Raw genomic sequence first — 24,961 nt, forward strand, 5'->3', positions numbered from 1 at the left:
GTGATCTTGGAACCTTTGTCAAGGTACGTTAGTAATAAAAATGAACGTCCTGTCATTTTAACCTCAGGGTAAGGCTATCATTATGTTTACTAAGCCAGAACTGCCCTGTGAAAGTAAAGTACTATGCTAATTGTACTCCAGAACAGGGTCTGTTGGCTTTTTTAACCTTTCTTCCCACATCTTGTCACTTCTGCATTACGAAGCTCAAGTGAATTACCTCAAAACCAGGAAATAAGTGCTGAAATGACATCAATTTTTGCATAAATAAATAAAAAAAGGTTAATAAAATGCCATCACAGTTGGAGCTGGATTTCTCAGTTTACAATGTTGTGCTGTGAGTGGTATGTTTGTGGAAGACGTGAAGAGAGCGTGGTGCTGGCTTCCTCGTGTGCCAGCTTTGCTTCAGAGCCATACAGAAACAGTGTTTGATAATAGGATTTGGCCCTTCTGTGCAGATGCTCTACATTCAGCTATAGCTCGATGTACTCTGAAATACAAATTTCTGTTATTTTGCTGTAGAAAAATCAGTGTTTTCGGACTTGGACATCAAACAAAGAGTTGTTTTTACATACCCGTAGCTTGTGTTTTCCTTCTCCTCTGCTTCTGCCTGCCAAACTAGCTCCAGCTTCCCAACGCAGATACTGGTAGCAAAGGGCCTTCAGGAGCTGGGAGACTGTGACAAAAGCTACTTAAGAAGCTGAATGGATATTCCAGCAGGCAAGCCATGCAAACGACTACAGGTATTAAACTAGCAATACCTGAGCTTGGAGACTTAAAGCTAGCTGATATATTCAGCCTTGGCTGTGGGTTGCATTAATCCTACATGACCCAGTGCTAAGAAGTTGCAGATTTTTTCAGGATGAAAGTTTCTGAAAGTTACTCTGCTTGTGTTAACTCAAAATATTTAGTTATGATACGAGGCTATTTTTAGGCCTCTTCTAGTGTAAAAAAAATGTGGGCTTGTGATTAAATAGTTGACAAGAAAGTGAATGATGCACTGACTGCTTTCTTTTTCCTCCTCTCAATTTCTTATACTTAGTGTAGAGGCTAGGAGGCAGCTTTGGAGAATGCTTTAAGAGCCATCATTCAAATCACGTCAAGGTTTCTTGAATGTTTAAAAATCTAAATTAAGCATGATAGCAACACTACCTGGAAATTACGTTGCTTACAAGTCAAAAGAAACAAAGGCTGTACTGTATGTGTTGTACACCAGAGGGGAATTACCATTTTGGGTGGATGAATGGGTTTGGGATCACTGAGAGCACCCGCTCCGCTCTTGTGGGTGTTTGTGAGTGACTGGGTGCATGCAAGCAGGAGTCCCAGCAGCCTGCCCCTGCTGCTCAATGGCACCAGCACTAAATCCCCCAGAATGGGTCCCTGAATTTCTGGTGCGTAGCCAGTTGAGAAGACTTTGCATGGCTGCATGTATTCCACCACTTCCACCCCACACGCAGGCTTGCTTGTATGAATCTTGCTTGCATGCTCTGATCCCTGCTGAAATTTCACAAGAAAAATTCTTCCTTCTTTAGCCTCCAGGTAGCAGCAGAATACCTGCTGTCAATAGGTTATTACTTGATTTCCACCCTCCAATATTTATCATGCTATTAATTCCCCTTCATAATATTAAAAATGTTAATTCAGTGTTTGCTAAGTCTCCTGTTTCCCAGTGAGAATAAGACCAAGCTGTTTAATCTTTCCACACAGCCCGCTGCAATTTTTGAGAATTGTTATCATTTTGATTACTCTGTAATGCACCTCCCAGAACAATTATAAACTCTGTAAACTGAAGCTGCAGCAAGCTGTTTGTCAGAGAGTCGGGCCGTGCTGAGGGAGCCTTTGTAAACTTCGAGTCTGTGCTTTCTTGCTAGCTTGTGTATTAGGTGTGGAGTTGTTTTGTGAGGCACCGAGCCACGTGTCTTTAGATGTGAATCTTTCAGGAAAAAAAGCAGCTTGGGCAAACTTGGAACAGACAATGAGGTACTCTAAGGGAATTTAGCTCTGATCATGTAAAGCAGTGGAGCCCGGCAAAGAACCCTGGGCAAAGATTTTGAAAATTGCAGTTATACACGACAGGAGGAAAATGAAAACGGTCAGTCAGCATGAGAAGGGCTGTTCCTGTGGGATGCAGCCATTCGGATGGCAGGTTCTGTGGAGATTACACAGACACGCACATAGGGCCTAACTTACCTTGTTTTGTAAATGCTGCTCTGTTCACAGAACATCAGAGCTGGTTTAGCAGGAAAGATGTCATGTCACAGCGGGAGAGCATCCTCTGTCTGTGCAGGGGAAGCTGCTGGGAGAAGGATCCGACTCTTTCACGCTCCCTCCCGCTGCTGCCCTTTGCTTTCACAGATCTGGTGGGCCCCTTCCCGTGAATGTGGTGCCGTGCATTAATTCTCTTTCTGTGGGTTCCAGGTGTGAATTGCTCCAGCAAAGTTAAAATGTAGGAAAAAGTTGTAATATCTTACCATAGGATAGCAACAGGATAAAAATAGAAGAACGCTTTTGCCGTAGAAGCAGTATTACAATGTTGACTGGCTATGAGGTAGGGTTTAATAAGAATAGGTATGTGGGTGCCTCGAAAAACTACATCAGATACTTTGTGCACTGTGAGTTAAAGGATATACGTTGCTACCCACAGTGACTTATTTCAAGTAGCTTATATTTGGCACAGTATGCTGGTAGATTACAGAAGGAAATGCTAAGCATGGAGCTCTTATTGCTCCTCTCAGGCTTAGCAATTATGAAGAATAAAAAAGTTACCAGAGCCTAAGCTCTTAGATAGCTATAAACATGGGGAGAATTAAGGGACAGGAAAATTATAGCAACCCAGCTAAACCACTATAATTAAGGCTGAATTGCCTTTTATATTATAGCATTCATGAAGTAGAATGTTGAAATAAGTGAAAAGTAAAAGCTCAAATACTGTATCAAACTTAGATTTTGGGAGGACAAATCCATTTTATCTAACAGTGTGTGGGTAATGTTCAGTTTCTCTGGTCTGCCTCGTGCTGGTGGTGGCTTGACCTCCTGACTGAAGCGATGCCCGAGCTGCTGAGCTGGGAAGGCCGCGGTGTGGTCGTGCAGGTACAGCAGGGCCCCCTGCAGCACCCACTGCCATTTGCAAAGGGCTCCTGAATCACCTGGGTGAGCTGAAAATCCCATGGGTTACGGAATCAGAGACCCCTTCACATTGTTCTCATTCAGCTTGAGGCAAAGAATTATTTTTATTGCAACTAATTTGTTTCATACTTTGTGTGCTGATGGACTTTCAGCCTGTTTTCCTTCTGGAAACCAGGCTCATGCAGGAGGCCTGTCTGCTCGCCTGTGCATCTTCATCAGTCCCCTGCTAATAGCTTCTGAATCCAGTGTCCCCTTTCCACTGAAGCTGACAGAGACGTAGAGGCTTCAGGGTTGTTAAGTCCCCACAAGTTGGGTGAAAATCCTCAGCTAGAGGAAGAAGACCTGCATTAAAGCTCCTGGAGGGGGAAGTCAGGCAGAATTCAATCTGTGTTCCTTCTGCAAGGCAGCAGCCAGACCAAACCAGACAGCACATGTTATCAGCAAGGCGAATGGAGGACGTGGGAAGAAGCTGAAAGTATATAGAGAGGAGGTTAGCAAATATAGGACACGGGTCTTGCTGTTGTAAGCTTGTTTGGATCAGCAGGTTTGTAATGGGAATGAATTCCAATGTGTGAATTTCAAAGGCACCCCTACAGCTTAGGGAGAGAAGCTTTCTGTTAGAAGGGAAAAAGCACCATAGAGAAGTAGTCTGAAGTCTTAGAAAGTGGTAAAATATACAAGAGAAGAGAATGGTCTTTTGTGTAGAGAATTCTCAGGCTGGTGGTGACAAACGAGTGGTATTATTCACACGTAGACTGCAGTAATTTAATTAGAGCTATATGCTGCCTTATTTTGCCACAATGAGCTCGATTAGCAACACTGCATAGCCCCAACTTTCATAAACCATGAGTCAGTTCCTTTGAAATACTAACACTGGCTTAAAGATTTTAAATACCTTATTTTGGGATGTCCTTTTAAATTATATCTTGAGTTATGAAACCAGAAAACTTGGAAGCTGCTCTCAATCCTGTTCATGTCCATGGTGAATTGATTTCACGAAGAAGGGAGTGAGGCCACTTTTGATCACTTCTGTAAGTTATAACCAAACTGAACATTGATTTCAGTCCATTCAGGAGAGTGGGAGAACATGATTTTGCCTTGAATGGAAACAGCAGTGAGCCTTTTTCCTCTTTCTAAATTCCTTTTCATGTCTGCTTTACTGACTGTTTGTAACCGTCTGCTACAATGCAGGAAACCCTGAGTGTGTTGAACACTTCAGCTTCTTTTTCAGAAACTTTCTGTTTGTTTCCATGGCTGTGGGGAAGAGCTGGAGGATGGCAGCTCTGAAAGTTCAGAAGTGAAAAAGCAGATGAGATAAAGGGCATCCCAATTTATGGGAACTCAGAATTTGTTGTTAAAAACATAACTGAACTTAAATTTAAAAACAGAACTTAAAATAAAATTCAGGCTTTTTGTCTCCACCATCCTGCAATATCCTTACATTGAACCCTAAATATTCCTTCAGGGTGTCTCAGGCTTGTTGGCTGTAGGAAGCTAGACGTGTGACTGTAGGCTCTGTGTTTTTTTTGAGATAATGAACTCTCCATTTTGGATTATAACATACAGTTGTTTCCTGAAATAAGTTCTGGTAATGCTGACAAGACTTTCCTGTAGATGAATGATGTAAAACAGGAAGGTAGGCTTTAGCTCAAAGCTTGTTAAATGGAAGGTAATATGCTTGCTCCTTGAAAATATTTATTAAATTAACTTCTCTCGAACACACAGGTCCTTACTGCCTAACACAAGTTGGAAGGAGGGTTTCTTTCCACTGGTTTTAGTGACAGCAGGATTAGGCCCAGAAGGATTTTAATTAATAGCAGTAATACACGTGTGTCTTCTGGAACTCTGGAACGGTACATTTTAATTCACTTTTTATATGGGGTTACTTTCTTGATTCAAACATGCCAACTTGTTTTTATAGTTTTATTTGGTGAACAGGAAATAGTTGTCAGTTCTGCCTGGTTTTCACCCGTCAGCCTACTGCAGTGGTGCACAGGCAGAGTCACTGGGCTTTCACCCAGCAGGGCTTCTGGATTTGTCAATGGCACACTGCAATACAATGTGGCAAAGAGCCACTCTGAGGTACCCTTTGAACTGATAAATCATTTACTAATTCTGCCTTCGTGTAATTATAAATCCCTCAACCCTGGCAGATTTATACAGTTAAAAACAAAAGCTTACATTTGAAAAGCAGAACAATCATTTGGAAGTCGTCAGTGCCAGCCTTACGACTACTGCTGACCACCAAGTCCTGATTTTGAGTTGAGAATTGTGGGATGGAACTAGGGAAGCTGCTTTGATACGTTAGTCAGAGGTGGTTGGTTTTTTTTTGTTTTTTCCCCTACAGCTATAATAGCAGCTATTACTGCTGAGTGGAAAGCATCCCTGAAGTTATGCTGCTGTAGTGCATTGGACTAATGACAGCTTGCGTTGAATTTAGTTGAGTGGTTTTGTTTATTTTATCAAGAAAAATAACTATGATGGTTGCCAAATGACCACACAGAAATGAGGAACAAATGTTTCCAGGATTTTAAGTGGGGATTGCAAACTACAGTAAACTTAAAAAAAAAAAAAAAAATAAACAAAATTACAAGCTGTAGATTATGACTAGAAACTTCTAGAAATAAAATCCTTCTGCAAAGAAATTTCAGAAATCAGGAACGTCATTTAACTTCTGTGAGTTTTGCTTTGAGCAAAACAAATGCATGACATTTATACCAGGTCTGTTTGTTTTACAAAGTGTGTGTGTCCAGTACTCTTTCCTACTCTGTTTAGGTCCTACGTTTGAACCCCCCCCCAACTAGTGAACAGTTACTTGGTATGAATGTATTTATGGTGCTGAAATTGGCCCACACTTCTTGAGCAGTATGAGGGTAGACACTGTGAATTTTCAGGCCAAATTAGTTTAGTTTCTTGTTTAACTCATAAAGTCCTGTTTAAGGTGTAGCTTTTTGTTTGTTTTTAAATAAATCTGTTTCTTACATATCTGGGTCTCATCCTGTAGGATGTTTCTAAGAACAATAAAAAAAAAAATCTCATCTTGGTAAGGTGCCTGCAGTGCACTACTCTATCCTAAAGACCAATGTAATTGCTTGATACCAGCATTAGTAGGCATACTTCTGTGGAAAGCCCTCATTTCCCATGTGCCTGAAGTCATCTGCCACATCAGGAGGATTCTCACGGACTGTTCTCAAAGAACAGCAGCTGCTGAATCATGAATTATCCTAGGCTTTGCATATTGACGGTCTTGAGTTGAGATCCAGCCCCTCCAAGAATTTCATGAAAGTGATAGAAGTGGGAGAGCTCACAGACATGTAGGTAGGAATAGACACATGTTGGTGCAGCAAGGCTAGTTCTGTGAGATCGGATGTGAGATCATTTGGAACTGACTCTTTTGTCTCCAGTCAGGTAATTTCCAATAAAATCTTGTTAAATGCAATGCTTCCCTTACCTGGATGCAAGAGATTTGAGGCGGTGATCTCAATCGTGTGGCCAAAAATTTGCAAGGAGCAAACCTGTGTGTGGGCCCCTGAGTGTGGAAGCTGTGGATGTTACAAGGCTGAGATAAAGTCTACCACAGAGCTAAATGAGCACAGATCCATGTAGAAGCATCCCATAGAACTGACCAATAAATTGTATTGAAAATTGAAAACGTTCCTGGGCGTTTAATTTCTTGCAGCAAATACTTTACTGTGTTAAATTTCATTAAGGTGAGAGCAATTTAAAGTAGTCTATAAATAGGGAAATAGTACGAGCATTTACACAGATGAGCACTGGTTTTGCCTTCACTTAATTTTGTATGAAATGTAGTATTAAACTCCAAAAAGAGCTAGTGGTAGACATGATTTGATACCTAAGTAGGATAATTCTGAATTATGACTTAGGTTAAAAAATAAAAAATCCTCTTCAGATGTAAGACAAGAGAGAAAGGGGAGAGATGTGCTTATTATACTCAAGAAGTGTGATACATAAGCATCAATGATTCCATTTGTTTTATATATTTGCTTGTCATTTTAATGGTTTATTATCAGGGATCCAGTCAAAATTGGCAATAAAAAGAACGTAGCTTTACTTTGATTCAAAGTCTGCAGCAGATATGCCAGCAGAAAGAATAAATAAGGCATGGAGAATATGCTGTTAATAAGGGAAACACAAGTAGTTCTAAGCATATTTCACACTCTTTCTTTATTTTGATTTCAAGCAGAGAGCTGAATGCACTTAAATTATTAAGTCAAAGTGAATAGTACCTTGAACATTGGTTGAAATATTCCCTTCTAGAGCAAACTTGGGTTTGTTCTCATAAATCTATTCTTATAAACCATTTTCAGGGGGAAAAAAAAAGAGTTCTGTTTCTTTCTGATTTTTGTGTGCTTTGTAGATAGGGAATATCTTCTGTATAAGAACCTCTTTGCTATTCACTGCAGTTCTCCATCCCAGGGAGGAAATATGCTGGAGGATTTTGTAGCGTCGGGACTGTACATTATTCTGTCCTTCAGTGGCCAAATGCAACGTATAGGTGAGAGAATGCGGTGTGACTAAATATAGTTCAGTACTATCACTCTTTTTTGATGGCAAAAAGCATTGGCTGGCCAAGCAATTGGCTGATTAAAGGTCAGCTGGCCCTGGGTCAGTCAATTAAACCATGTGGTGCCCTTTTGGAGTGGTCTCTTCATCTAACTGTAGGAGTGTACAAGAGAAAGTCTCAATTAAAAAGTTTAAAAGTAGAGTAGCTGTGTGTACAACTGGATTCAATGCCTCAGGTTTTCTTTGCTGACACCTTTTTTCTTCCCATGGGAGGAAGAGGAAGAAATCATATTTAGTGGTTTTTAAACTGTGGATGTGCTATTTTCAGCAACCAAACATGGCAGCCCTGGGATGACTCTTCTCTGCGCTTGGTCAGGGCTGTGGTCGTGTCTCCAATCCTCTAGTGTGTCCCTTCTGAACTTGTTTTGCTTTGTTAACCCTTTTTCTTTTCTTTTTCTTTCTCTCTCTTCTCTTCTTTTTTTTTCTTTTTTTTTTTTTTTTCCCAGCCACATCCACTGCTGGTGTGCAACCTGCTGCCTTGGTGAGTTCTGAGACAGATGTAAAGCAAACAAATTAAACACACATAGCACACTGAAATACTTCAGTGAGAGAAGTATTTGCAGAAGGCAGGCCACCCCTATATACCTTTTTGCTTGGAGATGGAGCTTGTCATGTTAACTTTACATGGGCATAATTGGCACTTCTGATCCACCACATTGAAGCTGACTGCCTCTGCTATGGCTTTCTAGGACAGCTCAATCTGGAGACCGTGGCACAGAGAAGAAACTAGCTTGGTCTATTTTACTTAGTGCCCTAACACAAACATGATGAGAAAATCCATTGCGAGGAAGAATCCATATTCCTATTAGACACGAAGCTGCTCTTACCCATCGATCTGCAGCACCAGGTGCCTCTGGGGCTTGCGTGTGAGACCCTCAAATCCACGGCACAGCTTCTGTGTTGCTGCGGAGGCGCCGGAGCAGCTGCGCCAGTGCCTCAGAGACCAGCTGAGCCTTGCAGGCAGGCGGTGCCGAGGCTCGGTGCTCTCTGCAGTGTGCCAGGAGAGTCAGTGGGGCGGTGGGGAGCACAGCCGTATGCCTCGGGAGGATATGGAGTTGGAGGGTTATCGGTAAGCCAGGCAGGTGCGGCTCACACGTGGCGCTGCGGGCGTGAGGAGCCACTGCCGCAGCTGGTGGGGGGCAGGGAGACCTTGTGCTGCACCATTGATTTCTGGTGCATCTGGGAACGCTCTGTGCTTGTGTGACTAATGCCTGCCTGAGGTCCCTAGACAAAGTGGGAAAATGTTTAATACAAGAAAATAAAGGAGAAAAGCTAGTTTCTGTTTGCTGAAGGCAAGTGTGTGGATGGACCTGCTGATCTTTCCAGAAAGAAATGAGTGATGTCTGGAAAGAGCTCCTGACAGACCTTGGTGGGGAGAAACAAAGGAGAGTGAAAGGGGAGACAGGGAGGAATTTTGTGGCTTCAGAAGGGAGGAAAAGCTGAACTGGGCAGCAGCATAACACGGCCAAGCAAGGTGGCAGGCCTCGTGGTTGCTCTGAGCATGTCTTCATGTACTGGTATTCAGGCTTGAGCTGGCAGGCTTGTTACACAAGCCCACTGGAGCATTTGCAGCTGAATTGTGCTTCCTGTGCTCTCTCCAGGTCCCCAAACTGTGGTCTCATATGCTTTTAATCATCCCTTGGTCTGAGTTGGCTGCAGTGGAGGCACTTCTGCTGGTGCCACTGGGACTGCTGGGCCCGACAGCAGCCATGGGCGCTTGGGCTGCCCTCTGCCTGATCTCCTTGTGCCTGCCACTCCTTGTTCTCTGCCAGGAGTCTTGGCCTCGAGTTTTGAGATGTGTTGTGTATAACTGGGACTTGTGGACCTGGCTGAAGCACATCTAGATGGCTCAAAAGACATGTGCAGTTGAGTTCCCTATGACATACCTAAGGCATTTTGGCCCAATGGTATGTGCTCAATAAATGTGACACCCCTGGTCATGGCTGTAGTGCACGTACGTGGGAGCTGAAGCACCCAGGTGTAATTTGTGTTGCAGCGTTTTGCATAAGTACCTCTTCAGAGACCCCAAACAGCTTGTGCGCACTCAGCTACAGTACCATTCTCTGTATCCCTGAGATTTACACAGAATATATGTTAATGCGGCAAGGAGACCGCTTTCACAGACACACGTTGCTCTCTAATTCAGAGCACTGCCCTGAGTGAGCATCCGTTTGAACGGGCACTGTCAGTGCCCAGTGACCTGCCGCGATGTACCCGGCCTGTCCGACCTTCGTGGTGTGCAGGGACAGCTCCGTAAGGACAAGGAAGTTCTGTGTAGGCAGATCCTCCAGATGGTTCCACTGGAGGAAAAAAAAAAAAGAATGTTGGGTTTAGCAAGCAGTGTTAGGAGGCTGCTCTGTTTTTGCTGTGTCATTTAAGACTGTCTGTTTACCGGAACAATACTGTGGTGTGGAAGTGCCAGTGCAACCAGCTGAGTACAGACATAATCATCCCTAGATTGCAAGCATCCAAAGAAACAAACAAAAAAAAAAAGATGGGATTGAGCAGGGAGTGCAAACTTTAAAAAGCTGTGCATCAGGAACCAACGTGACTTTGTGTTAAGTGCAATTTATCAATTCACTGTGCCCAGCGGATGGGATACAAAGAGCAGAGAGTGTGTCAGAAGCAAGTTGCTGGTTGCTGCTCTTCCATCGCTGCCCTTCCTGGATGTTCCCAGCCCTGCTGCCTCCCCTTTGCCCCAAATGCTGTCCCTATGCTCTGCTCTGTGGCTTTTGAGATCTCAAAGGCAGCACAGCACGTGATTGAATGTATCTCCAGAAGAAGGGGAGGCCAGCTCCTGCCTGGCAGTGTCTGGAGCTGCCTGTGGCCCGTAGCCCATTCTTTGTTCTCTGGATCTGTTCCTTTTTCTTGGGGCTCTTTCTGATGAACAGCTGAATGCACGAGATGGTCACGCTTGAGTGCTTGTTATTTGTGGCAATTAGCAGAGGGTTGCACAGTGTGCACATATGCAGGAGAACCCAGTGTAGCATCCTGTGGAGCCAGAAAGACAGACGTATGCCATTTGAAACCAGTTTGCTCCTCACAGTCAGCAAGGGAGCTTCAGCATTAGTAATAAAAGGCTGCTGCCACCATGGCTGGAAACATCCCGTGCAAAAATGGGGCCCAGTATCCACCCCCCAGCAGTCATACTGGGACCTCTGCTTGGGAATAAGGAAAACAAAATCCTTGGAAAGAACATGACTTACTTTGACAGCGTACAGGGGCCTGTTCCTTTTGCATCACTCGTTTCCCAGTTGTTTTTGATTATCTGGCTAGCCATTGCAGCTGAGATAACGGTGGGCTTGTGAATACTTGTCCTCTTTTCCAGTTCAGTCTCTGCTATAAGCAATGTAATCTTGAAAACATTTCACACAAAAAGAATGTTAAGGATCCGTGTCTGTAAACATAAGTAGCAATTTGTTTTCTGGTCCTTTTACCTGGATATATAACTTAGGATGGGTAGTGATGTGGTCAGCCTACTAGCAAAAGGCATGGTTAAGGGTGCCAAAATCAGAGTGAAAATAAAGGTATTAATCATTGTGAGTTTGCAGCTGTAAACTTGCCTGTATAGCCAAGGATGTAGTCAGGGAGCCAAGTGTCAGGGCAAAGAGGACCTTTGTTAGACTGTGCTAAGGGGAAAGATAACAATGAGTTAGGATATTTCTGTTCCCTGGAAGGCAAATTTCCCGTTCAGCCTTGTGCTCCAAGGACGATGTGACACTAAACCGCACAGCTGAGCACAGAGCAGCAACTGAGCTCTTTAACCTAGGGACACTCTTGGAGCTTAAACCAGTCATTTTCTTATTCCTTCATTTACTTATCCTTCATGATAGGCAGACAAAGGAAAACTTTTTTTTTGTAACCCGTGGGATGTTTTTGTTACTGCAGTTATTCTTCTGGGATCAAAATTTTAAGGTGGTATCTTTTTCTTCTTATTTTTCAACTCTATTTTAGAGAACCTTCTTGCGTCTCAAAATTACATTGCTCTGTAAAACTAGAAAGTGACAAATAATTCTGCCTGCCTCTGCATAGTGTCCTGACTTGTGAGCAAATGACAGCCGAACACAGCGGTTTTGCCTAATGCCATTGTGACACCCTGGAGCCAGCAGCACCTGATTTGCAGGCACAGGCGCAGGCGGTGTTCCACTCTGGTGCAGACCTCTGTAATGCGTGCGGATCAAATACTCATTATTCAGGCAGAGGAAATGTGACATCTCAATTAGGCAGGGAGTTGTTTCTAGTCGTGTGTGTACTGTATGGAAGTAACATGTTCGAGGGGGAACCTAGGGAGGAAAAATAATTTATTTTATTTCTCTCTTTAACCTGTCTTTTAAACCTGTTTACAGCCCATTTTGAACATGAGCATAGTTTTTTTTTTTTTTTTTTTGGTTCTCTCTTTTTTTTTTTTTTCCCCCATTCCAGCTCTTGGTTAATATTTGTGGATGATCGTGGGATGACTATCAGATAGCTGCAGTTCTGCACTTGGCACTCTGGTTGTGTATTTGCCCCACAAGGGTCAAGGATTTACAGCAGCTGATGGGAGCCTTGATTGTAGAAGGAATACAGGATTAGGCTACAGGGTACTCTACACGGAGTTTACCTTGTTTATCTAAGAGTGAAAACACTTACCGAAGAGGGATGAAATAAGGTTTTATGAGCTCTGAATGAAAATAGCAGTACTCTGTCTTTCCATTAATCTGTAATTCTCTCTTTTTCCCTGTCTTTGTTAGCTGCATGAATGTAACATTTTTAATTTGCAGTACTGTAAGAAAAAAGCATCATATGATAGAATCACCTAATTACAACATCATTCTTTTGCAAAATAATAATTTCTATATATTTTATTAAGCTACGAGACAGTAAATACAGTGGAGACAGCTGGCATCTCCTTGGCAGGAATTCTTTTGAGATGCATTGCTTTTTTCTACATTCCTCTTATAACCTCTACTTGTTCTCTTTGATGCTGATGTTCCATTTTAATAGGACTCATCCTTTTAGCATGAGAACATCACAGTACCGTGAATAAGAGTTTCTGTTCAGCTTTAGTTTAGTCTTGCTATCAGCTGTGTGTACCTTTTTAGCTCTTTTTCAGCTGTTTTGTCTTTTTTTTTTTTTTCCCCCACCAGGAGATATGAATCAGGACATAAGATCTCTTAGAAGCTTTATTTAAGAATTTAAAGTAAACACCACTGTTTCTATTTCTGTATTTTTCCATAAGGCTGGAAAGTGAGAGGTTTTCAGCATTGCTAAATACCTAGGAAGTGCTATTATTCAATTTACAGACCTGAGATTCTCTCATCTTTTGAGAACACTGCTCTGTCCTAATAATAACAACAATGGAGTGAATCGCGTGTGAATCCAAGGAAAGGAGCGCTTCTTTGCTTCTTTATACACGTGGTTACAGTTTAAGCATATATTGCTGTGTCATAGCACTGTAACCTTCCAAAGCCAGTATCAACACTTCACTCTTCTTCGCTGAATCCTAGAACTTACTGATTTTTGCCTTTCAGATATTGGTTAAGCTCTGTGTCTCTACACATACTGACAATTGAAAATATGTAACTTGGCAGATACAATTAATATATTCTGGAGGAATCTCATAAATGTTTACTTAGAACAAAGGAATGTGGTTTTGCTTACATTATAATAGCATGCTTTTAAGTTTACACTCAAAAACAAAACACAAAAATGTCACTGAAGTTTGGAGGGAGAAGAAACAAAGGAGAAAGAATGGTGGGCATAATGATTGAGAGCAGTCAGCTCAGTTGTCTAAAAACCATGCACAAACGTCTGAAAAGTAAAAGGTGAGACCAAATAAACCAGAAAAGAGATATTTAATTAAAGTGTGTTGAAGGTGAGAGTATAAGTACTTGAAAATGCACTAAGGCCATGCATTAAATATTTGGAGCAATGTTTTCGTGGTCCCTCCTGGATGAGAAGAGGCGTGTGAGTGGTCAGTCCCGTCGCAGCGGGACCCCTGTCGGCACCTGGGCGGCTGTGCTCTGCTTTGGGAGACCGCGTACAGGAGCCTGCTTCTGGGTTTGGTGGTCCAGATTTACACCCACGATGAACTGCAGGTGTAATTTATAGGTGTTTGATTGGGCTGTTTCAAATGTTTAGCTTTGGGCCAGTTTAATGAGCTGGCTCAGTGTTATGAATCAAGCGTGCAGTTAATCACCGGGACAAAATTTGGGGCTGTTATTGGCAAGTACAAAACTTATGTTTACAAGGTCAGACACCAACGATAAAACTCAGGGCTTCAACTTTTAAGGAAGAATGATGTTTTTTGGCATAAATCCTAGTAATGGAAGCTGTAGTACACCTCTTCCCAGTGCAATAGGAAAGGACAGCATGATGTGTCTCTATACAAACACCGAATTTCTACGTAATAAACTTTTGTTAAAAAATGTATGAGAATAAAACTAGCTGGTCTGCATTCAAGTAGCACATACAGAACATCAGGGATACCTATGATCACACAACATGGTAAAATAGTCACATTTGCATACGTTACCACTAGGAGTATTGTTGTAGTAAAGAGCAGCCCACAAACTGCATGGGGAATTAGTACAGCCAATACATTCTTTCAGTATTATCAGCTCATCTGAAGTAGTATCAAAACTCAGTCCCAGAATATAATCTATTCAATGTTTGTTTCTTTCAGGGTTACAAGAAGCATCCCAAAGGAGTGCTGTGCATAATGAGAGCCTTGACTGGTAAGAAATATTGGATGGGATGTTCAGTTTATATTTGGTAAGAGACAAAATAGATTTGGCATAAAATATGGTAGTAGCAAACTTCCTCTAAATGTATCTATAAATTGTCAGGGATAGTTCATCAGCTGAGGAGACTGGTATTTTTGGTGCTAATGAAATCTTATGGACTCATACATTTAACAAACTCTACTGGCTGTCAACTGATAGCTTTTACAAGAGAATCAAAATGAACTGTTGCTGTAGCTGAGATACTCCGCTTCTTCACAGAAATGTTGCAGGCTTCATAAAATTACTAATATGCAACCTCCCTCCCCCCCAACCCTGCCCCCAAAATGCAGTTTACATAATATATTCTTCATGTCAGTAGAAGGCTCTACAAAAGCTGCATAAGAAGACACTTAATGACTAAAAACACTGGTAGAAATCTTGTATCACAATATGCACCCTGGGTATTGCAGCAGAGCTTGTTGTAATGCAGTTCTTTCTGTCTGTACATCTCTATGATATATTCCCAAAAGAATGTTAAACAGTTGATCTGAACAGAGACACAGGATCACTTCTTTTCTTGTAGGAAATCTGCTCTGTAGTATTGAACAGAATATTTTCACTGGGTTTTCAGGTCTTATTCCTCTATAGCTCGTGTTAATAAATGCAACAGCAGTATCTTTCTTTCCATTTTCTTCATACTGTAAATGAGATCTTTGGATAAATTGAAAAAATAATCACTGTGTTAACACACTGATATAATTAAAAAAAATATTTCTTGATGCATGTTAGAATAGATATGTCTTCAGTTAACCTGTTTAGGAAACTCTTGGTTAACTAAACATATAATTTGCTTTGTACAAGAGAAGTTCCCTGATGGTTTGTCTCACTGTTGTCCCAGTATTATCTGACTGCAGTAAAAGGAAAGTGCTGTGACAGTCTTACAAAATCACTTGAACAAACCGTGTCTTGAGTGATGTCATTTATTTACCTTCGGAGGGAACTATTGTGTTACTAGGGACTGAGGGAACTCAAACTGGGGATGGAAGAATGCGGATACATTTCAGATGGGGCTGATAGAAAACATCCTGTTAACAAAAAGTGGAAGGTCTAATTATGAGAAAGAATACTGATTTTTAGCCAGTAAGTTCTTTCAAGAAATGTGCATTTTTTGTTTGGGAGATACCACTGTGATAATAAGGATGATAGTGCTGCAGGGTATGGGAGTTAATGTATGGGACTTCTACCTGTCCTAACCCCCTGTAAGCCCTATCCGCAAGTGTTGTGTGTCTATGGGCAGTCTGAATATTTATGAAATATTCTTAAGAAATGTTTGCAGTACATTTTCTACTTCACACACGCATCTTTCTGTAGTCTGACGTTGCAAGTCAATATTACTAATTAGCTACTAGTGCTAAACACTTTGATGATGGGCAATTGAGATTGCTGCTTATTTAGTTCATCATCATTAGGCTGGAAAAAAAATACTTTTCCCTGGAGTAATAAATTGGTCCACTGCATCTGTGAAATTGGATTAACACTATAGTTTTATTGACTCTGAAGTAAATCCTTGTTTGCGATGCTCCCTTAAATATGAGTGAGGATGTATCTGGATTTAAGTTATAATGGTTAGGAAAATGAATCTGTATTTGCCAGAAATGGTGACTGGTTAGTTAGTAAAATGGAGGTCGGTGAACTTTTGAATAATGGGAGATGAATTCTCTGTTCTACAAACTGCAGGTTAAATTCTGCTTTGTACTAAAGGTTTCTGATGAATTATTAAGGTTTTGTGCTATAAACACCATGCCCTAATAGCCATTTTTTTCTAACTCACCTGAAAGTTATATTGCAATGCTAGCTTTTCTATGAGCACCTTGATACTTCCTGCAGGGTAGATAATGTTAAGTTATTGATGCATTTTGACAGTGTTTCAAACAGGTTGTCTCCGTGAAAGAGAACTGTATAAAATGTAGCCTTCTAGAAGTTAACATGTAATTTGTCATTACAGGAAGAGTAAAACAAGACTTGAATGTTTCTCAATTTTCTGAGCAGTAAAACACACCTTTTTATCTCTGTGAGACACTTTCTCCTTCTGGCACAAAGGAGGCAAGTTGAGCCCCGGGAAGTCCCAGTGAGTGCTGTGAGCCTCCAGATCTGAGGTGCCCAGCGTGTGTGTGCAGGGGCGCTGGGAGCAGGTGCGTAGTCACTGTGCGTCTCCCGTGTTCTTCCAAAGGAAACTCACTGGAGATGAGAATGATGACAGGCTGCTCTCATCTGCTCTCAGTAATGGTTTCTTACTTGGCCACCCAACTGACCCAAGGTATCTGGCTTCCTTGTTCTTCTTTTTCCCTTGGCTCCTGTATCTCATTGACTGTGCTTGCTGCTAAGAGGAGATTTCAGCAGTAGTTATATTAACAGAAAATGTTGCAATCTTCAGAAAAGCCCAGTGCTACCTTGCCTGGATATCCCTGCTTTTAATTCCCTAGCACTTAGAGCTGGCTCAGAATGAATATAACAAGAATCCTGTGTGTAAGCGGAAGCACTTGTACCTTGAATATTTCAAAACCAAGCCTGGGATAATTTTTTCTTCTTTTCAGTGCAAGCTATTACACCGTCTATCATACAGGACACAGTTCTTTGATACAAGGTCAACATAAAAGCTTTTCTGATATTAACCCCAGTATCTTTTCCTTCACTCTTAATCTTTATGAAAACTGCTTGCGGTGATGTCTGCCAGAGTTGTCCAGGTCCTCTAAGCCCAATGGAAGACAATTTTATTCTACCCACCCTGCACAGCGAGCAGAACCCATTTTATTTTCCACTTTAGAAGTACAAGAATTTAAGAAGCACCTATATTTAAGCATCTGGAATATTTTCTGCCAATATTTCAGAGAAGTATGTGTCTTCAAGGAACAATTACCAGTAACTGGACAAATACCTGGTGTCATTGGTGATATCAGATGGGCTCAGTGGTACGTTTGTTTATTATTCACCACAAAGATTTTATTCAGTTCTCTGAGCCACCTCACTGAAACCAGGACCCTGACAGATTGCAAATTTGGAATATGAGACTGCCTTAAGAGGCTTAATAGGTTCAAGATAGAGACTGGCACAGAAGTAAATCCTTCCCTTCAAAATCCACCTCCCCTGTCCCAACATCTCAGTAGCTTAAGGGCTTCAGGTCTGCTACAAATTAATATATCTGAATGCAGAGAAATGAATGGATAAAGAAGGTAGTGATAGTAACAGGGAAAGCATCTTTTTAGTTGAGGGATAAAGACAAGAAAATGAGAGATTTGGAGTGAAGACAGGAAATGTAATGTTTATATAAATGGTTTGAGAACATCAGTGCAATTTAAGCATTTCTGATGAGTACATTTCATCAGTGGCCATAAAGGTGAACATGAGACAACTGAGTATAGGTGGTTGCTGGAAGGATGAAAGAGAATCAGTTAAGTAGCATGTGGAAAAAAATGAGGGATGGAGAGCATGGGGGGGGGGGAACATGGAGTAAGGGAAGGGGAAAACAGAGATTATGGAGAGATAAAGGTTAAAGCAGGAAAAAGGAAACAACTAGGATGAAGAACAAGAAATACCCAAGAAGAAATAAATAATGAACAATCTTGGGAAATAACAATGGTGAAGAAGGAAATAGAAATTAATTTTTGTGGCGTTTTTAAAGCCACATATATTTTGATCTTAGTTTCTCTTTTAGCTATTACAGGTGGGAAAAAGCAAACTCTCAGATTAGTGAAAGGGCGTTTTTTAAGCTTAAGTCAGGATTTACACTGGTGAAGCCCATGGCCTGTTGGGTCAGGGTTTATCAGCCTGCCTGTGTTGCCCTGGCCAGTAGCCGCCATTTCCAATGTGCGTATCAGGAGAGGGTAGAGGATGACAGCCCATCATCCCTGCAACCACTTTTTCAGACTGGTGATAATTTGCAGGTACGATACGGTATTTTGCTCCAACATTAGGCTGATCATGACTGTTGTGGAAACATTTGTTCAGGTTTTTATTATATTTATGCTTGTTGTTTAGTTCCTATCTGCAAGTATACCTGAAGCAGCTTTTTGCATAGCTGCCAGAAATAGATAGAAAATGCAAATGAAGCTAAATAATTTTGCACCGATCATCTTGGAGAGCTCGATTTATTGAAATTATACCTACCCCCTATTTTTGTGGGGTGTGTAGTTGATGTTTTAGCATAATTTTCAGCAGTTCTACTGACTATGTGCTGCAGTAAGAGATCTTTGAGGGCGGAGGCAAATGCATACAGGCAGATACACCCATGAGGTATAGCAATTCATGAGGTACAGAGGAGGGAGGAGAGCCAGCGTACAAGCTTGCAACAATTCTGGCAATAACAGATGCACAGGGAATAATAGTGCGCTTCTGAAACTTAATAACAGTGATGCCAGTTACATTTTTTGGCATAGGAAAAGACCCACTGAAGCCTGGAGTGACAATGGCTGCCGAGCCTTCCTTTTACAACTTAAGCTTTTGCAATCCTGCGCAGCGGAGACAGAAGGAGGAAAAGAGAACTTAAACAGTTCAAATGCTGACAGTTGGCATTGCTAAGAGAATGGATGTAAATGGCATAAAATTAACAGATTATGTCCTGCCAAGTTTCTTTTTAATTGATGTCATTCAGACCTCCTCAGCAGGCATTGTAACAGCAGAAATTTAGCCTCCCCAAGGTTCTTCGCTGTTTAAATAAGACAATGCAACTCCTCAGTAAGTCTGAGAGGTGGAACTATTTTTCTTGAAATCTTGACCTGATAATGCCTTTGGGCTCAATCTTGCAAGATGCTGAGTGGCTCGGCCCCCAGCGATTTCAGAGGTAGCTGAGGCACTCAGCCCCCTTCCATCGTCAGGCTTTTTGTTCCAGCAGTTCATCTCGCACTGCAAGGTGTGTGTTTTCCTCATGGAGCATGGGGTGAAAAGGTATGGGGGTAAAATGTGACAGTTGCCTGTAATTTCCTCTTTTCATTATGGACTGTTGCATCATTTTTGTTGAAGTTAGTGGCAATTTACAAACCTGATAACACAACCATGCGATTTCTCTTTGAAAATCATATACCAGATCTAGATCCACTTTTCAGCAAATAAATATATAAGTAATGTTAGTACCTGGAATTAGAACATAATTACAGTTGTGTTTAAAAGAAAAAAAAAGTCAGTCTGCTCTATGCACTGCCTTGATGGATACTGAGGGAACCATTGTGGTTTTTCATGTTGCTGACCTGCTAATTAATGAGGCCTTAAGAAAGAATTGACATAGAGGATGTTTTGTGGCTTATTCTGTGCAAGTCCCTGACTTGTCGTTGACAGAACTAAACATAATACCATTAAACATTACACAGTGTATTTGGGATTGTATGATTAATGCAAGGGCTTGAATTTTACTTTCCTATGGACTTGACTACCCTGTCTTAATTCTTCAACCTTCAGAATTAAAGAAGCATGTTGTGAAGCTTAATTACATTTTAAATGTTTTAAAAAACCTGGGTGAAAAATAGAGACCAGTGAAGCTATCATTTGAGAGCCTGAAGTTGTTATTTCAGTGTAGTCATAGTCAGTGTTCGAGGTGTTTCCCTAGCACCAAGCAGCCACGGATTGGTTAGGTGGGGTGCTGTAGAACGCAAACAAAACATTAGTTTACAATAATCTTTTAAAAGTTCATATAATAAGAAATGGAAAATGTTCATCAAAAGTCACAATAGCATTTATCTATATTTTATTTCCTGAAGAATCTGTGAAATAAAGACAAGAAAAGCATCCGGTAAAAGGAAGAATTTGCAGTTCAGTCATACAAAAGTATTGAACCTGACCCATCGTGTTATCTCAGTGACTACCTCACCCCTTGTAGGATTTGGATATAGAAATTGGAAATGAAGAGAAGAGAACAATACAAAACAACCCTCCCCTTGTGAGTGTTTAGCACTGTTCCAGTAGCTGAAAGAAACTGCATGGAAAATTTTCCACCTTGAGCATAGCTCCCGTCTCATAGCAAGGCAAGTAGCGGTAGTGAAATCAGTGTCTTTTTACCTGTCAATTCAAAGAAAAATAGATTGCTTGCTAGAGATGGATTGCTGTGTAGTGAGATTTTAATGAAAGTTTCTGACTCACTTGTATGTTTTTAAGATAGTGCCATAAACATTACCTCCACCATAGCCAATTGCAAAGTGCATTTCTTTGATTCACCTCCTCTAAAATAAGAGTATAATAATTTCTGTCTATTTATATGAGCAACACAAGCCAAAGTCCCTATCAAAACAAGATATTCCATTGCTTTTATCTCTGTGTAGAAGAGATGGAAAATCAAATCTGCCAGTAACAACCGTTAACCATTTAAGTACTGGAAGCTATCACGTTGAGGAGATGGTACATATTGCTTTAATGAACATTGCTGTATGAGCTGATACAGAACACAGTAGTTCTTACTTATCGTTAGATAAATATTATCTTATATAATTATTAGTCTTTAACATATTTGTTTTCATGAAAGTATGATATTTGTTATTTCGCATCCTATTCCAATTATTTACTGCCTCACAAAAAAAAAAATAGGCATGAAGTTCTTGATGCAAGACTCAATGTAGTCCAAATGGTATCATTTCCTTTGATCAAAACAGACTTCAGATTAAGTCCATTCAGATACTTCTTCTTCTTATCCACCAATGTCATCTGAAAGGAAAAAGGATGCTACTTCAAAGCATTCTAGCAATGGGCAAATTGTTCTCCATGTGAGTGGGGGCCAGCATATGGTCTTTTGACAGACTGTGAATTACCGTAAAACATTACATAGGACATGTTACTGACCTAATTTTCTTAAGGATTTTCTGAAATCCGTGTTCATCTTGTGCCTGTGAATTGGGATTTGTACTTATGGAACTTGCTATTTTTGAACGAAAAATGAATATGCTAAGGAAGTTCTTTGAATACAGTTAAAGAGCCCAGTAAAAATGACAGCTATAAACATCATGATTTGAAGGTCACCTCCCCATCTTCAGTCTGAGATAAACAATTAGATATACTTCTTAAAAATCAGATGCCTATCCCCTAGCTTAAAACATTTGGCTGTATTCAAATTGTATGTGAGAGATTAGAGACCTGTGTGAGGGGTTCTGTCCTAGCCTAAGAATTTTGTGATTTAAGATGAGGTGTCAAAAACCTGGTGATGATAATTTTTTTTTATTTTTTTTTTTAATGGTGAAAAGGGTAGGACAGCATTTCCCAAGAAATACAAACCTTCATGAACCGGGAAAACAAAATAATAACAATCTCGTAAACAAGAGTCTATATGATTGGTCTTGACGCTTTAATTTGTGACTTGTTAAAAGTCCATTTTCTTGGCCTGAAGTTGCTAAATTTGAATGAATTTGAACATCTCGCTGCAGCAGGTTTGCTAAAACTGCTTATAAAATAGCATAAGTATTACTGGCTAGGAGGAAATATTTAATATACAATTGTCCTCAAATAACAATTGGATATAATTTCTTTTGTTCAGTATTCTTCCAGAACACCTTTCTAAACATATTCTATATTAAGTTCCCTTCAATTCTGCTTACCTTTGGTTAGTTAGCACAAAATTGCTCTCAGCTTGCTTTTAATGGCAGTGCAAAATGTGTGTTTATCACAATACAGCTATGTAAAAAGCTACGGAATGCTCTGTTTACAGAATATTCCTCCAGTGGTCTCTGTAATACATTCCTTCCCTTAGGTCAGCAGAAGTCTCCTAGTTGTCAATGCTCAGTCTGAAACCTACTTGAAAAAGGTGGAGTCTCAAGAAAGAATTTGGTTTAAAAGAGAAATTAATTTGAGGCCCACTTGAAACTTCTAGAAATGGGTAATTGCTTCCATTTGTATTGTTGATGTGCACCTCGGTTACTTTGCGTATGTCCACCAGTAACAGTTCTGATGTGTGTGCACTTAAATGCAAAACAAAAGGAAAGGAAAAGGAGACAGAAACACAATTGTATTTTATTAATCAAAGATGTTCACACTCTCTCCTTGCTCTGGGAAGGGTATTTATAGCTAAGTAAAGCTTTTACTTCTAATTTTCTTTTTAAGTGCAATTTCTGGCATTGTATCTCTCACCAGTATCTGATTTTGTTTGATTCTCTTCTTATAAATGTTGCATGGGTACCAATGGAATTAATCTGACTGCAGTTTCTCTAGTATTGCAAAGCGTGCTGTTTTTTCCCCCTATTTCATTACTTTAAAAAAAGAAGACAAAGTTCTTTCTATTGGGCCACCATTAAAAAGGCAACCTTCCAACCAAGTTTTGTTGAATGTCCTTGACATTATTTTTAATCTGCACTGTTTTCAGGAGGGGTTATGGATAGCTGCATGCTTTGGAAGTCAGGGTAGAACTGTCAGATGTCAGTTATGGAAGTTACTCTCAGAGAGTCTTTCCATTAATATGTATGAATTGCAAAGCAGCACAGTGATGGCCCTGGAGCCTAGAATTCTCAATCAAATATTGCATAGAATAGAAGCAGAAATAATTCAAACCTTCAGTACCTGCCATGGTTTCAAGTGGAAGTGATCAGAGAGGAACTTCGCTTGTATAATCGCTCTGCATTTGGGTAATACTACAGTTATCACATAAATTTTAAAGTAAGCAAATATCAATTCCCAACATATGTTTGACTTGCAGAAGATAAGCTTAAATTAACAGTATTTCACTCCGTTAAGGTAGGAAGATGTGTTGTGATGGTAATGATGCTGTGTCTTCTTTCACTAACTCTGCTTCCTTGAGACTTCTGTCTTTGCTAGCTAACTCTTCCGTATTACAGAAGTCACATAGAGGTTGTGTTTCTGATAGAGGTAATCACTTTTGATTGCCGTGAGGCAATGTAATAGCTTGGTTAATTGTATGGTGTGCAAAGCTAAAAGAAAGGAAGTTGTCTGTGTTGTCATCATTCACGCAGTACATGAACCTGTATTAGTATGCCTGTTTCATTTTAAATCGATAGTTCTTTAAGCGTTCAGCAGAAAGTGTGATTTAAAGTCGAATTCATCTAGATAGGTTTAACAGTGCTTTAAAAAATTTATTACCAGCTGAACTGGTATCAAAATGCCCATACTGCTTATGATTTGGCTGGTATCCTGACTTTCTTGCTTTCCAGATTATTTTTGGATAGTTTGGCAAATCTGTACTTTCGGGCAGTTCAGCACAGTTCCTCGTAATACAACATAAATTGAACCATAAAAACTAATGGACTGGAATACATCAGGGCTTTAAAGACTTATGACCAGTTCTATATATTTTGCGCAGTGAAAGAGGCTATCAGCCTCAGGTTTGTCATACAAAAATTCAACTTGAGGTTGAAAAACCATGCAAGATTTCATGTAATGGCAGTCTGTCTTCGCCGGAGAATGATTTGACTTTTCTTGAAATATGACGCTTACAAGTAAATTCTAATTTAAGCCCCCTATTTTTGGGGACTAATGTTGTTCCCCTTGCTGAATGGCACTGCACTAGGAGAATAGCAAAAGAAAAAAAGCTACTAGTTTAGTAGGCAATTCAGCAGAAGAAGTAGTAGTTGGGAAACCTTGCCAAGTTCTCAGGTGATCAGCAAGAGCTTCAGAAGGTGACTGAGTGAGCTACCTTTGTTTTGCAGGAGCCAAACTTTTTTTGAGAAGCAGATGTCCTCTTTCTTCTGTTCCAGTGTTTGTTAGAAGTGCTAATATGCTAATGTTAAAGAATGTAATTTCGCTGAGCCATAACCTGCCCAAGTGCCAAGTTGGCTTTGCTTGTGAGTTGGTAAGCCTTATTTTTTATTTATTTTTTTAACTTGGTGCTTTGGTGGAAGTATTTCCTTGGGCTGCATGAATCTCTAGAATTGGTACTATTGTCATTCTTTATTTGTAAACCAGAGCATGCTAGCTACCTCCGAACTTCCACTTTTGTAAGCCACTTTGAGAGGACAAATGCTCTTAGTCTGAACCTAATATCATATTGTCATAGCATATCACTCCCATGTCTTGAAAACTGTGAAGGACATGAGAGAGCAGGAAATAACTACTTCATTTTGGGGATGATTTCATTTCCCTTCATAGGACCTTTTCTACTGTATTTGATGGAGGTCTATCTTGACTGTTTTTCTTCCCAATCTTGCTATGCATTTCATTGTCAGCAGTCCCTGCCATCTGCACCCCCAGGGAAGTAAGTCAGTTTGATGTCAGTTAGGTGGAAAATTGAGGAAAGGAAGAGATGGCCCCCAACTAGTCTAAGATGCGTGCCAGCGGTTCTGCAAGATCTAAGACTGCTGTCATAGTTTAAAAAGCAACTTGTGGCTTTTTTTTTCTTTTTTTTTTTTTTTAACCTGAACTATTTCCAGGAGTGTAAGTGCCAAAGACATAAGCAGAAGCATATACTATGTTCTTGCAAGTAGGATAGAAACTTTTCTATTACTTGCTAGTGATCATTTGTACATTGACTTGATTCAGAGATCTGAGTATTTTACAAGTGTAAATGGATTCAGGCTGACTGCTTACATTTCAGATAAACAATAATTTTATTCATTTTAAAGAGAGGTCTGTTG

General features: G+C 40.4%; 1 protein-coding gene across 23 annotated transcripts in view; it reads left to right on the forward strand.

The window, feature by feature from the left end:
• LOC310879827 (uncharacterized protein) overlaps positions 1-24,961 on the forward strand; it is a 225,534-nt gene that overhangs the window by 155,429 nt on the left and 45,144 nt on the right. For 13 of the 23 annotated variants that reach the window (XM_083794752.1, XM_083794753.1, XM_083794754.1 and 10 more), the window contains 2 exons: positions 14,372-14,423; positions 24,038-24,180. In XM_083794752.1, coding sequence (XP_083650878.1) covers positions 14,372-14,423; positions 24,038-24,180 — 195 coding nt within the window. Of the gene's footprint in view, positions 1-14,371; positions 14,424-24,037; positions 24,181-24,961 lie in introns of those variants that run through there. The other 10 variants (XR_014571125.1, XR_014571126.1, XR_014571127.1 and 7 more) reach the window with 2 other exon arrangements.

This window comes from Anser anser, assembly GCF_964211835.1.
Source record: "Anser anser genome assembly, chromosome: 11".
NCBI classification, from domain to species: domain Eukaryota; kingdom Metazoa; phylum Chordata; class Aves; order Anseriformes; family Anatidae; genus Anser; species Anser anser.